The 14,429-nt window shown below is 40.2% G+C and overlaps 1 protein-coding gene across 3 annotated transcripts in view; it reads left to right on the top strand.

The window, feature by feature from the left end:
* Nucleotides 1–14,429, top strand: part of cep192 (centrosomal protein 192) — a 44,112-nt gene that overhangs the window by 9,036 nt on the left and 20,647 nt on the right. For all 3 annotated transcript variants that reach the window (XM_042709201.1, XM_042709199.1, XM_042709200.1), the window contains exons 12-22: nucleotides 2,326–2,476; nucleotides 3,489–4,257; nucleotides 6,321–6,469; nucleotides 6,607–6,837; nucleotides 7,539–7,664; nucleotides 8,086–8,211; nucleotides 8,373–8,436; nucleotides 9,201–9,340; nucleotides 11,908–12,000; nucleotides 12,174–12,283; nucleotides 12,988–13,173. In XM_042709201.1, the coding sequence (XP_042565135.1) occupies nucleotides 2,326–2,476; nucleotides 3,489–4,257; nucleotides 6,321–6,469; nucleotides 6,607–6,837; nucleotides 7,539–7,664; nucleotides 8,086–8,211; nucleotides 8,373–8,436; nucleotides 9,201–9,340; nucleotides 11,908–12,000; nucleotides 12,174–12,283; nucleotides 12,988–13,173 (2,145 nt within the window). The remainder of the gene's footprint in view (nucleotides 1–2,325; nucleotides 2,477–3,488; nucleotides 4,258–6,320; nucleotides 6,470–6,606; nucleotides 6,838–7,538; nucleotides 7,665–8,085; nucleotides 8,212–8,372; nucleotides 8,437–9,200; nucleotides 9,341–11,907; nucleotides 12,001–12,173; nucleotides 12,284–12,987; nucleotides 13,174–14,429) is intronic.

Here is a 14,429-nt window from a genome sequence, read left to right as displayed (position 1 = left end):
ATAATGATTTATTGCAGCCAATTCAAATGAATCAGTTTATAATTTCCATATTGAGTCCCATTGATCGCAGGATTTTTGTTTATGGTAACGCTCTGCAAAGGTGTACAATTCATGGCAGAAAAAACTGGCAGCTGTGGAGAGGAGAACTTCACAAATTTAAAGGCTGAATACTGAAGGGCCTGCTTAATGAGGCACACACACACTCTGGTACAAACTGAAACGGCACCAGTCTGTCCGATGTGTTGCACAAGCACAGCCTCAAGTTCAAAGTATTGTATTGTCATCGTCACACAAGCAAGACAGACGAGGCAGCACCAGACAGCAAAAAAAAAAAAAAAGTTGCTGTGCGCACTAACTGCCACAGCTAAATAATAATAAATAGCAATTAATACATTGCTAAATAAAGCTGTTGAGAAGCCTTATTGTATGTGGATAGAAGCTCTTTGCCATTCTGGAGGTGCGTGCTTTGGTGGATCTGAACCTTTTCCCTGACGGGAGTAACTGGAGTAACTCTGGATGGCTGCCTGCTCCGCCTTTGTGCAACTGGAAAAACCATATGGTCAGGCAGTATGTCAGCACACTCTCTATAGCGCAGCGGTAGAAGTTGCTCAGTAGTCTCTGAGGAAGATGTTCTTTCTTCAGCTTCCGGAGGTAGTGTTGGTACCAGGACAACTCCTCCGTCAGCGTTAGGCCCAGCAACTCGCTCAACCTATTCACCTTTGATGTGGAGTGGGAGATGGTGGTTGTGATGGGCAGACTTCCGGAAGTCGATGATCATTTCTTTAGTTTTCTTCCTGTTCAGACTGAGGTCCACACAGCATGCAATAACTTTGCCGGAATGTTACGTTGTTGATGCGCTACTGAGGGACTATAACGTTAATGAATCTCAATCAAGCAACAGCAGTGCGGCAAGCGTTAGCGCTTCATCTGTTAATATCGAATGTAAACTCCAGACCCTGTCTATTGTGTTACTGTCATTTGTTTCATTGTGTAAACCAGCTTTCACTATTTGTTTGTCAGTTTTATTCTTAGTTAAAGGTGAATACACTTAAAAAAAATAAAACAGCACTGTAATTGGCATGTTCAAATATTATTTAGCACAGCAGTTCTCAAACTCTTGTATATCAAGGACCCCTAAACTGCCACAAATTAGACCAGGGAGGGATCCCCATTTGGTAAGAATCTTTTCCAGGCGCCCCCATTATTCACATTCTGTGAAATAAAGTTACTCATCTTTTGTATTTTACATGCTAGATTGTATTGAGTTGGTGGTAAACTATGCATTGCTCTGGCTACATATATTGATTTGGGCACAGAATTTGAGAATGAACACTTTTTGTGGGTAAAGAAAAATTACAGGATCTTTTCAGTTCGTGGAACAAGGGTCCAAAACATGACTTGTATTTTTGTTCAGTGTGTAGTAGAGATAGGCATAATTAATCGATGATCGATTAATTGATCATTAAGAATTTCCTCTGACTATTTTTTTTCATCGATAAAACGAATGCATGTTCTGTTGCGTAGTGTGCGTGTAATTTATTTCTTTTAGGGCTGTCAAAGTTAACGCGTTAATCTATGAGATTATTGTGGCCGAGATTAATGCAATAAAATATTTTTACGCAGTTAACGCAAAGCACCCGACAGAAAGCAGTCCCAGGTTAGATGGTCGAGCGAGAGAGCACGAAAAAAATACAATTAAACAAGTGTCTAAAATACACGCTGTCTGAAGTGATTACTCGTTAATTTATAAGATTTAGTCTTTAGAAGAAAAACTAACTTTTTATCGCGATGAATCTAGATTAATGAATTTCAAAATGTGAGATTATTTAGTTATATATAATAAAAAAAAACGAGGGTCAGTTGTGTTTAAGAGCACCGGCTTCTAGCTGTCGGCTCCGCTGCTTAAGAGTACAGCAGCGCATATTTTCAAGTGTAACCATTGAGCGGATCCAGTTTAACTGCCACGAGAGTTGTTCATATTGTAATAATGATCTCAATGAGGAAACACGCTGTGTTTTTTTTTTTTTCTATTTTCACTGCATTTTAATATAGCCTTTAAATAGTGTAATATAAAAAAATGAATCGCAATTCGATCGTTAATTCTCCCGACGATCGATTTAATTGAATGCCCATCCCTAGTGTGTAGACCTGTATCAGTTGAACGATCAGTATGCTCTTATATGTCTTGTGAACGATCAGTATGCTCTTGTATGTCTTGTGTCAGTAGAACGATCAGTATGCTCTTATATGTCTTGTGAACGATCAGTATGCTCTTCCATGTCTTGTATCAGTAGAACGATCAGTATGCTCTTCCATGTCTTATAGAGTTTTGTCACCGGTCTCATCAGAGGACCTCATGAAGACCTCCCCCAGAGACCCTCCTTCTCCAGAATTACTCCAGAACAACTCCAATCTTAGTTTTTGCCGACTGACTTACCTCTCCATCAATGATGGACATGATACTCCAGATCACAAGGTAGGTTTGTTATTCTTCAAAGTAGTTGGTAAACTTTGGGCAAAAATGGAATTATGAAACTAGTCCCAATTCCCTTCCTCTTTTTGTGGTACACTGAAAATCTTAAGGATTTCAAGAAAAAAAGTGTTCGAATGAAGGTGAAAAATGTATTTTGCTTATGGGTGTTTTTGGAGAGATTTCACCTTGCAGCTTAAGTACCGTAATTTCCGGACTATTGAGCGCACCTGAATATAAGCCGCACCCACTAAATAATTTTTTTTTAAAATTTATTTTGAACATAAATAAGCCGCACATGCCTATAAGCCGCAGGTGCCCACCCGTACATTGAAACAAATGAACTTTACACAGGCTAAAATTAAGTAATACAATGCTGATGATGCATATTATTAGTTTTGCCAGTTACGATAAGTGCACTGTTGCTTTAAGACAGTTGCAAGAGTCAATCAGAAATAAGGTAGTTCTTCCTGTTCAGGTAGAACGTTAGATAGATTGAAGACAGCGAGATAGAAGAAAGACGCTAGTTTGAAACCAGTGAGCTAAAGAACTTGAAAAGACTGGATTTGTATTGTTGTAAACTTTTATTTTATTTTCTAAAGTGTTTTGAGTTGTGTTCTGTCTACGCCGGCGGCTGCATCCATGCTAGCATCCTAGCTCCACAAAGCCACCATATACAGTCACAAGTATCATGATCCATAAATTAGCCGCGTCAGTGTTTAAGCCGCGAGGTTCAAAGCGTGGGAAAAAAACTAGCGGCCTATAGTCCGGAAATTACGGTATGTAATTAATTTACAGCATTGTACTTGTAAAACCAGATTGTATTGAATTTGAAAGTCATTTTGTTTGTGACTGCAAATACATCTAATAAAACTTATTATAAACCTTTATATGCAAAAAAGTTAATTTCTTCTAATGCATATAAAGAGGCTCTTTCTAAAAACATGACAACATATAGGGATACTATGGCATTGCATAGGCATGATGTAATTCTGTTAAACCTTTTTGACTTCCTTAGAAAAATACCACGATGGAGCTGAGCACTACCATCATCAGGGCCAGTCCCACCCCTCAGGAAGATCAAGTCAAATCGAGAGAGGACTGTGCAGGCGCTTTTCAAGACTATTCTGGAAACTTTCTTGAGCCGTCCATGAGCCCAGAGGTTAATCCCACTCAGTTCAAAGCTCCTGATCCTACCCAACAGGTCCATGTTCTGGGCCCACACGGTCAGAATAGCTGTCATTTCAATCAAGGGACTAAAGACTTTCCACCAGACAATAGGCCAACCACGCACTGCTCAGATCTTCATCACTATGCATATGTTGGTGATTCAGGCTACACCAGTAACATTAACGTCCAACACCAGCAAGGAGGTATCGATGGCACGAATCCGAGATCCCTTGCCTCCCAACAGTGGCATGGTGGTTCTGGCTTTGGTGTGCAGTCTGGCCCTACACCCCCTGTCTACATGACGTCTGACCTGCGCTATGCACCCCCTATGACTAACTACAGTTCCAATGCTATGTCGTTGGACCGCCCACGATCAACGTCTGCTCCTCTTTCAAGAGGCGCTCACTTCAGTGCGCACTCGGCCCAACAACACTGCCTGGATGGAGACGCACCCCCACATCATCTACCCAGTCATTTAGGCGGATGGCACGGAGGAGGTCTCAATCCTCTGTATCTCAATCCTGCTCAAATTCAGAACCCTCACCAGTGTTTTAGAAAACCTTACAGCCAGCAAGGAATTACACAATGGGTGCCCATAGATGTCACTGATCTTGGAGGTGAGTTAATTTCCTATAACTATTTCTGCAGAATGTTTGCTCTCTTCTCTGGAATCAAAACAACCATTCTTAGATTTTTAGGATCATTAATATTGGGATTCTTTTTTTTTTTTTTTTCATATATATTTTTCCATATAGTCCGTTCCAACATTGCTCATGAAGTTGCCTTTTTAATCAATACCTTTTAATAATCTAAAGTCTTGAATATACACCTTGAAATTCAGATTTATCATGTGGGGTTGTCATGTGTATTGTTGTTCACCAAGACACACTGGTGCCAATGTATGAACTGTTTGTAGAGTGGATTGTGAACCATTAGGAGAGGCATTTTCCATGCAACCCAGTATTTCTAAAAGTTTTAGAAGGTCCTACCGCTTGAGGCTGGGGAGGGAGGAGGAGCAGAGCCAATCAGAAGAAAGCAGATGAATCCATTTTACATTTAGTCATTCAACAGACGCTTGTATCCAAAGCGACTTGCTTATGTGCGACTTACAATGTATACACATTTTTTACATTTACGCTGATAGCACACTGCACAATTAGGGGTTCTGTGCCTTGCTCAAGGACACTTCGACAGGGAATCGAACTAGCAACCTTCTGGTCACTAAACGACTTCTCTACCTCCTGTACCACTGCCGCCCCATACATACATGCATACATCCGAATGAAACATATTAGCACACATGCTGCAGCATACAATCAAGTATACATAGAAGATTGATAATGGATGAAAATGGAGAAAATGTTTGTTTGTAAAACGGCTGTTTTCTGCTTTTATATATAATAGTAACCTTATGAGCACACTGTATGCCCACTATGTCAATGATGGCATTTGTCTATATTACAGGAGAATAGGCTGGCACATAATATGTATTTTTTTAGTATGCATCATAAGCAGAGTAGAAATGCATAACAGTTTGGTGGGAATCGTAGCTGCAGGCAGAGGGTCTTTGCAAGTGGATCAGGTGGAAAACTGCAGCAGCTGCAGCACACAGTGGAGATGGTCTTTTCTCCTCCTCTCCTCCTCTCCTCCTCCTCTCCTACTCTAGACTCAGTAGGTACAGTGGAGAGGGTCTTTTCTCCTCCTCTCCTCCTCCTCTCCTACTCTAGACTCAGTAGGTACAGTGGAGAGGGTCTTTTCTCCTCCTCTCCTACTCCTCTCCTACTCTAGACTCAGTAGGTACAGTGGAGAGGGTCTTTTCTCCTCCTCTCCTCCTCCTCTCCTACTCTAGACTGAGTGAGCAGAAATAGGTTGCCTAGATGTAATTATAGATTATGGTGATTTCTGCTCAGTGAGCACAGTGGAGATGGTCTAGAGGAGGAGAGGAGGAGAAAAGACCATCTCCACTGAGTCTAGAGGAGGAGTAAAGACCATCTCCACTGCACCCACTGAGTCTAGAGGAGGAGAAAAGACCATCTCCACTGAGTCTAGAGGAGGAGTAAAGACCATCTCCACTGCACCCACTGAGTCTAGAGGAGGAGTAAAGACCATCTCCACTGCACCCACTGAGTCTAGAGGAGGAGAAAAGACCATCTCCACTGCACCCACTGAGCAGAAATAGGTTGACATTATAGATTATGGTGATGAGGAATAATTACATCTACACATTTAAGGCGTCACAGCCATCAGCATTTGCAGGCAAAGGTCCAACTATGTGGGAGATCAGAAACGGGTTAGTAAACTCTGGAGTAACCTTTCAGTCTGCGGCCAGTGGAGGAAGAATTATTCAGATCCTTTACAGAAGTACAAGTACTAATACAGCAATGAGAAATTCTCCATTACCACACGTAAATAAAATACAACAAGTAGATGAAATGTATAAAAAAATAAAAGCACATGAACATTTACTGAATAAAAACCACTTGAGAAGTTTAGAGGGAAAAGTCACTATTTAATGGAGTTGTTAACAAGTGAGAAAAAGTGTTTTCATCCCTAAACGTTACTAGTAACTAAAGCTGTCAAGATTCCATGAATACTCTACTGAAGCTACTACTGTAAATGAAGGAATAGGTGGTGTGACATTTTCAATTCTGACAAACCGTCCAATCCTTCTATTATCCAGGCTCAGTGGTTGTGCCCGATGAACTTAAATTCCCCGGTCCTTGCTGTGTGGGCATTGCCTCCCAGATACCCCTGAGTATATTCAACCCCACGGATCGTTGGCAACAGGTCAGCATCTCCATTGCCAGTCAGTCTATCGATGGCCAGCAGGTAAGAGGCATACATTCTAGAAATATTCATTATACTATTCAGTATACTATATATACATTATACTTTTAGTCCAATTCTACTGAGAAACAAACAAAAAATGTCTTTTCTTTCTTTTTTTTTTATGAAACCCTGTACAGGTGGATTTGATTCCTTACCAGTGGATCGTTGTTAAGAATAAGACTGTTGTGTGCCCAAAGAGCACTGAAGATCAGAATGTCTTGTTCATTGCACCACGGCCGGGTGTGTACCAGTGCACACTTAATGTGTTGTCATGGCCAGCTTCAGCTGAGCCAGAGTACGGGCCTCGGGCCAAGGTCTTCTCCAAGCGTATATTATTCCGAGGCGTGGCGGAGAATCCTGCTGTGGAGGTAAGTGTTGAATATTGAGCACAAGTTCAGCCTCTGTATCATAAACTAAATATCAATGGCTGTTGAACCTGTACAAATAAATCGGTATGTAACATAGATGAACCTGTTGCTGTGGCAACAAAATGTAATGATGGGAGGGGTAGGGGCTTTTCTACACTGAACATACAGAACAGAGGGTTTACACAAATGTTCAGGTCAATGGATGCTCTTCCAAAACCTTTTAATAGTGTTGAATTCTAAAAAACAAATGATCAAATAACTTCAACATTTATTGCGATGAGTTCCGCATGTATGGCTTGTATATGCATTAAGGTGGGTAGAGGAGGTGCATCATCTAGCACGCTCTGACATTCTTCACACATAAAAAAAAATTATATTATAATATATATAAATAATATCTCAAAAGGTTTATTTTTTTAAGTTGACTGCGGGGGTCGAGAAGAGTTCATAGAGTACGTTTAATGATTAAGTCTGACATTGAGTCCCATGATGGAAAGTATTTTTTCTTGGGGACAAATGTAAGAGGGTGTATTTATCCCAAACAAAAGAAATCAGATATTTTAATACACAACGATACATAGCAGTGTCCTTTATGTTGTGTGAATTGTTTTTAAGCATGTTTTTGGATCAGTCTTTAGGTTAGAAACTACAGGCTTATCTTGTCATTAAAGTCTAAAGCATATTTTTTTTCCTCTTGGAAGGTGGAAGTTGGTAAATGTGGTTGTCTGTACTTTGGAGACCTCCCCACTGGCAGTTCCAAAGGCCTTCCTCTGAGACTGATCAACAGGACCCATGCTGTAGTTCCCATTCGACTGGTCATGAGTGCTGTGAGTTTATAGCTTGTTCTGAAACACTCTCCCAATAAACTATAAGACTTGTGTGAAACACTAGTCAGGGAAAAGCTCAATATATACCATATAACTTGTCATTTTAGTTGGCATCATTTCCATTGAGTATAACAGAACTAACAAGCCTAGTGGTTACTGCTTATACATGTGCTGCACAAGTAGGCTTCAGTTTCACACACGTTTGACATCATCTAGTGGCAGCATGGCTTACATGACCAGCTGGCTGTCCAAAGTACATGACTTGCACTCTGCAAAATACACAAAAGACATGTGCACACATGTAGTAAGATCACAATTGCAATGAAGATGTACTTCAGACAACTATTTTTTTTTTTTTGTGAAGCATGGATCGTTTCTTTTACATGTGTTCATTTCTGCTGTACCCTGATCCTCATTCCAGAGTGGGACTGCGTGGCGCTGCTTCACCTTGTCCAAGAGTCCGATGGCTGAGGGAGCAGTGCATCCAGCAGGAAATAGAACGACTCCTTCTGTTATCAACTATGTGTTGCATGCTAGCAGTGGGGATGTAAGTATGAGTGGCAGTATTTATGGAGCCTTCGACATAATCTTTCTCAAACACATTTTCCAATGTTGGCAGGTCTGGGAAAGGTGCTTATTGTCTGCCATTTTATCGCTGAAATACTCCCCCGATCAGGGATCACAATCTGCTTACTTTGTCTTCTGTAGAGTCCTGAGATATTCATGATCTGGATCCATTTCCATGCACCACAGAAGTACACTTCCACCACAGGTACACAGATGGAATCTTCTGTCCTCTGAGGGAAAACTTGTCCCATTACTGAAGCTGCTTTTGTGTTCCTTACAGCTGCCCATTCCCACCAAACTGTTTTTGCACAACTGCACAATTTCCTAATCTGTTTATATTCTACATATTGTGTGGCAGCCTATATGCCCGTAATATTAATTGCCATCATTGACATGATTTTCTGCTTCATAACTCCACTTACTTTGTAATAGTAACCTTATGAGCACACTTATCTTTGTAATAGTAACCTTATGAGCACACTTATCTTTGTAATAGTAACCTTATGAGCATACTTATCTTTGTAATAGTAACCTTATGAGCACACTTATCTTTGTAATAGTAACCTTATGAGCACACTTATCTTTGTAATACTAACCTCATGAGCACACTTATCTTTGTAATAGTAACCTTATGAGCACACTTATCTTTGTAATAGTAACCTTATGAGCACACTTATCTATAATAGTAACCTTATGAGCACACTTATCTTTGTAATAGTAACCTTATGAGCACACTTATCTTTGTAATAGTAACCTTGTGAGCACACTTATCTTTGTAATAGTAACCTGATGAGCACACTTATCTTTGTAATAGTAACCTGATGAGCATACTTACTTTGTAATAGTAACCTTATGAGCACACTTATCTTTGTAATAGTAACCTTATGGGCCATTCTCTCCATACATCACCTTCAATTTCAATGGTTATTGGCGCTATGCAAATAAATACAATTGAATTGATTTCCACAGGAGAACTGGGGACTGCAGAGGAGTTCACTGCACGGATTGATATTGAGTTGGACAGCCCTGGCCCTAGTCGTGTGATCCAGAGTGTTGGGCTCAAGGCGCGGTCAGGAACCGTACGAGTGCATGCCCCTAAGCATCTACAGGTACTGAGAGAGACTGCAAGGGCATCATAGTACATCACCGCTTGGGTTTGATTTCTCACTCTTTTGTTTGTTTGTATTATTTTTCAGCCTATAATTTGTTGTAGTTAAATGAATCTCAGATAAGTGGTAGGGATTCTTTAAGAAAATATCGTTGATCTGCCATTTCTAATTCAACAGTTTTCAGTCACTCCATTCATATGGGTTATTAGATGGCCATCTAACATTTATGTGGGCAATGGCCTTTAGATGAAGCATATGCAGTGGGCACTGTTAACAGATCAGTGGTCCAACCATCTTAAGACAACGCCTTTTCACAAGGAAATGTCATATGAAGAATAAATGAGAAGACGTGTAACAAAGTTAAAAGATTTTTTAAGTTTTTTTTTATTTTATCACATACAATTGCACACCAGACATATTTTATCTCAAAAATTCTAGCCAACATAAACATCAGTAGCAATGCATCTCCATTAACGTTGGCCTATGCAAAACACAAATCTCAAAGTTTGATTTCACCTGGTGCATTTTCCCGCATCTGGAAGTCGGGAAAATGTCCTGGTGGACTTGTGTTGCGAGAGTCGTTTTTTTTGTTTGTCTTCACCCCCCTTTCAGTATAAAGCCTATACAGATATTCAATATGTCATCTTAGCAGTGAGTGCTTTCACCACAACTGCAAAGTATCCAACCCTCAGGCAGTACGTTATCGAAACATAGAAAGAAGGAGAAAAAGTGCGGTGCAAAAAAAGAAAGACTTTGATGTGTTCCAAAGATGCCTAACTTATCTTAACAAGTTAACTTATCTTAACTGTTTAGCAGTCTGCTGCACATGATAAGCAGTGTATCGAAGAGGAAAGAGCATCAGAGTGTGCAGAGCAGGTGCTGTCGTGTTAGGCTTTTTGTTGCCAGTCTGCTTCTGGTTTACACGGATTCATCCAGTCGATCCTCAGCTAGTTATTGTTCCCATATTAAATCGTCTCTCATCCAGTCGATCCTCAGCTAGTTGTTGTTCCCATATTAAATCGTCTGTCATCCAGTCGATCGTCAGCTAGTTATAGTTCCCATATTAAATCGTCTGTCATCCAGTCGATCTTCAGCTAGTTATAGTTCCCATATTAAATCGTCTCTCCAGTCGATCTTCAGCTAGTTATAGTTCCCATATTAAATCGTCGATCCTCAGCTAGTTATAGTTCCCATATTAAATCGTCTCTCATCCAGTCGATCTTCAGCTAGTTATAGTTCCCATATTAAATCGTCGATCCTCAGCTAGTTATAGTTCCCATATTAAATCGTCTCTCATCCAGTCGATCTTCAGCTAGTTATAGTTCCCATATTAAATCGTCTCTCATCCAGTCGATCCTCAGCTAGTTATAGTTCCCATATAACATCGTCTCTCCTCCAGTCGATCTTCAGCTAGTTATAGTTCCCATATTAAATCGTCTCATTGGTCTTGGAGCTTGGAACTCAGAGCTTCTCACATCTGCATGTCTTCATGTTGTAGTCATCATTACATCTCCAACTTCAAAATGGCTACTACAGAAAGGCATTATGCTTGAATGTGGATGGCATTTTATTGTGCACACTTTCACTGGTGTTACCTCGTGCCTCCTTAAAATCCATAATTTTGTGGTTACCATGGAAATATTTAAAGTAGAAAAAACCGCACTCTCAAGCTTGTCTCATTGCTTATTTATTTTTGACCAGTTTATCCACAGACGCGTTTCGGCCTAAGCCATCGTCAGTGTGTGACCATGGAAATATAACATAGAAATTGGTTAGTTTTCAGGAACACTGAAATACAATTTCAGTTGATTCATTCTGAGAAAGTATAAAGATCAGCACTAAGTCTTGCATAAAAAAAAGAACTCATAATGTTCATGTGTCTGATACCAATGTAGTGAATGAATTACTTTTGTGTCGGAGTAAGATCTTGCTCCATTATTTCTCTCAGGGTTGTTTTAATAGCCATTAGCCGTTTCATATCATCTGTTGATCCGTGATCAAGTCGTTATGATCACGTTGAACCCATGCCTTTTAATTGGTGTGCTGTTTTTGAGAAATTGAGGGAATACACAGACTGGCACGACACAACACCCCGTTACTTTATCGTTATGGAAGACTATGAATCTATCCCGTGTTGGTTTTTTTACCTGAGGAGGGATTCGTATGTGAAGGAGGGGGGAGATATAGACCCATACATGCTTTACCTGGCGGAGTCACTGTGTGTGTTACTAACTGTCAGGTGCAATAGAAAAGCAATGTACTAAACACGGTTAATAGACAGGAAATTACATAATCAAAATCCAATTAGTCAGGATGAATTTATGAATCATAGGCCTTAGTGTGTATCTGCTTAAAACTCTTTTAAAAATAATTTCTGAACATATGCTGCAAAAATGGGATGGGGATAGATGGGGTGGTCTGAGAGGAAGTAAGAGTTATGTTTTTTTGCCTCTGTCAACATTTTTCCATCAACCATTTTGTTACCGTAGCCAAATTTAACAGATTTGTCAATCACTGCCAATTGAAGTCATCCATTCCCCTCTTCCTTATCTGCTCTGGTTCTTTAGACTGTTTGTCTTCGCGCACCATTCAGACAATCCACTCAACAGATTCTACCCTTGAAAAATGCTGGCAACATCGATGTGCAACTCCGACTGAAGGTTTGTACTCATGTAACTAGTGGCAAGAACTACTGACATCTTGGGAAGTGTGTGTGTGTGTGTGTGTGTGTGTGTGTGTGTGTGTATACATAATCACACACACTGAGACAGACAGACATACATACACACATGTTTGTGTATGTATTGACTACATTTCTTTTTTTTCTTTCTAGAGCAGTGACTGCTTTTCTGTTAAGCCAAGTGAGCTGATGTTGTGTGCGGGCGAGGAGCAAGGGATTGTGGTTTCCTTCACAGCTCAGGAGAAGCACAAATGCAGCGAGAGGTGAGGTTACTCTTTTTACCTGATTTCAGCAAGGGCAAGCATTCCTTCAGATTCTCTCTGCTGTAACACGTTGTGAAGCAATTGCAATTGTATTGTATGTAGCTGTATTTCATTCAATAACAGTGTACCATAATGCGAGCTGTATTTTTTTTTCCGTGCGTGCATGGAACCTGTTTTCAAATCTGTTTGCGCAGCTCAAACTGTTCTTTCAGGAGGCACTAAAACTGGCCTTATTTGTGCTTTTTGTTTATCTGAAGCATCAGCACTTCTGGTTTCTAATATGGGCTAAAAATAGCCAGAAAGTAAGCTCTTCCTTCAGAAACCCGTCAGCTTATTGTTCTTGGAAATATTAAGTTATTCCCATGCAACAAATTGACAAAACTGAATATATCTGATGTACCACATCCTTCACAGAACAGTACAAATTGGCTTTAATAGGACCAAAAGAGAAGTGGAAGTCCCCGGTTCACACAGGCCAATATGAGCCGTTCATTTCTTTCCGAGGTCCGCACACCGTATTACTATCTTTTTTTTTTTTTTTTTTTTTTTTTTTTTTTTTTTTTATAAACACCAAACATCTCAACCTTCTCAGTTCATCAGATATTGTCCCACAGGCTGTTTATTGACCTCGATATGTTCTCTCATTTTGCCAGTGTCTTGTTTTAAGACTCTTTACTGATCCAACCACTCCACTCTGCCTGCAGTATGCTCACCATTCTGGTGCTGCCCTCTGGGCCCCAGTATGAAGTGGTCCTGAAGGGAGAGGTTCAACCAGAGGACGAGGGGAAAGTTGTCCCTAACACTACCACCGTCTCACAATGTCAGGTGCCACCAATCCTCTCCAACAAGCAGTTCATGGCCTGGGGAGGAGTCATGCTTGGAAGGGCGAAGTAAGTTGATCATAGAACTCACTTTCTGTATTTCTGCCAGCTAGACTGAAGGATAAAAAAAAAAAAAACACAGGCTAGTTTATTTTAATTCTTTCTTGAAATCGCATCAGTTAATAGTAATTGGGTGTATCCAGCACTGTTGCTTTGTTGGTGGAAAACGGCTTCTTTAAAATAAAAAATATATATAAAAATTAATATATTATTATTTTGCTATGATTTTTTTTCTTTTGTTTAGAAGCTCGTACTGGTGGTTTTCTCTTGTCTGGAGCAGGCATTGAATAGAGTAGATGATTACATTACAACATAAAACAGCTGAAATATTCCTGTATATAACGACTGCAATTACATGGCTTTATACATTCCGTTATAGATATAACACCATGTTCTAAAAGCATGCAACCATGACTAAACCCGACAGATTCCATTTTTGTAGTTTAGTTAGAATGTCCTAACTGCAAATGCAAATCCCCAAAAAGGTTCAAGATTCAAGAAGCTTGTTATGTGCCAGCTCACGACACGAAACAAGAAGGGGAGGCCACGCAGAATTTAGGATATTTATAGTAATAATAATATATTTATTAATGATTTACAAGTTTATATAGTTATCTAATAATTATAGCAAACGTGTGGTGAAGATCAGTGTTGTGAAGAGAAACAAAAGATGTAATGTAAAGTCAGGTAAATGGTAATATAAACAAACGACGACGATAATCCAAAACCAACGACAACGACAATCCCAAATCCAATTCACTATCCAAATCCAACGATAACCAAAATCCAACGACCAATCCAACGCTCCCCCGCCTTCCATCTCAGCAGGGCTTTTGTAGCCCAGCAAATTACCTGGATCCAATTACCTGTTGTAACGACAGATAGAGAACAGGCATGCAAATCTCATGGGGCGGGGCCTAGACCCGCCAGGGTCGTAACATCCCCCCCCTTAAGACAGAAGCCCACCTAAGTGGGATTCTGCACCATCCAAAACCCCCATTTACCTAAACCATCTTCTTCCCTTATTCACCTATTCACCTATTCACTCACATGCTCACCATTCATCCAGCTCACCTATTCACCTATTCACCTTTTCACTCACATGCTCACCATTCATCCAGCTCACCAGTCACACAACCTATTTTCCCCTCAGCAATCCCAGCGGGCCTGGAAAAGCAGTCTAAGAGGGACAGGGGAGGAGACCGGAGAGGAGATAAAATAGTTAAGCAGGCAAGCAATAACACCACACAACTTATCCCCACATC

Source organism: Clupea harengus, chromosome 11 (assembly GCF_900700415.2).
Source record: "Clupea harengus chromosome 11, Ch_v2.0.2, whole genome shotgun sequence".
In the NCBI taxonomy this organism is placed as follows: domain Eukaryota; kingdom Metazoa; phylum Chordata; class Actinopteri; order Clupeiformes; family Clupeidae; genus Clupea; species Clupea harengus.
The sequence above is the reverse complement of the archived record's forward strand: the minus strand, read 5'-3'. Positions and strand labels throughout refer to the sequence as shown.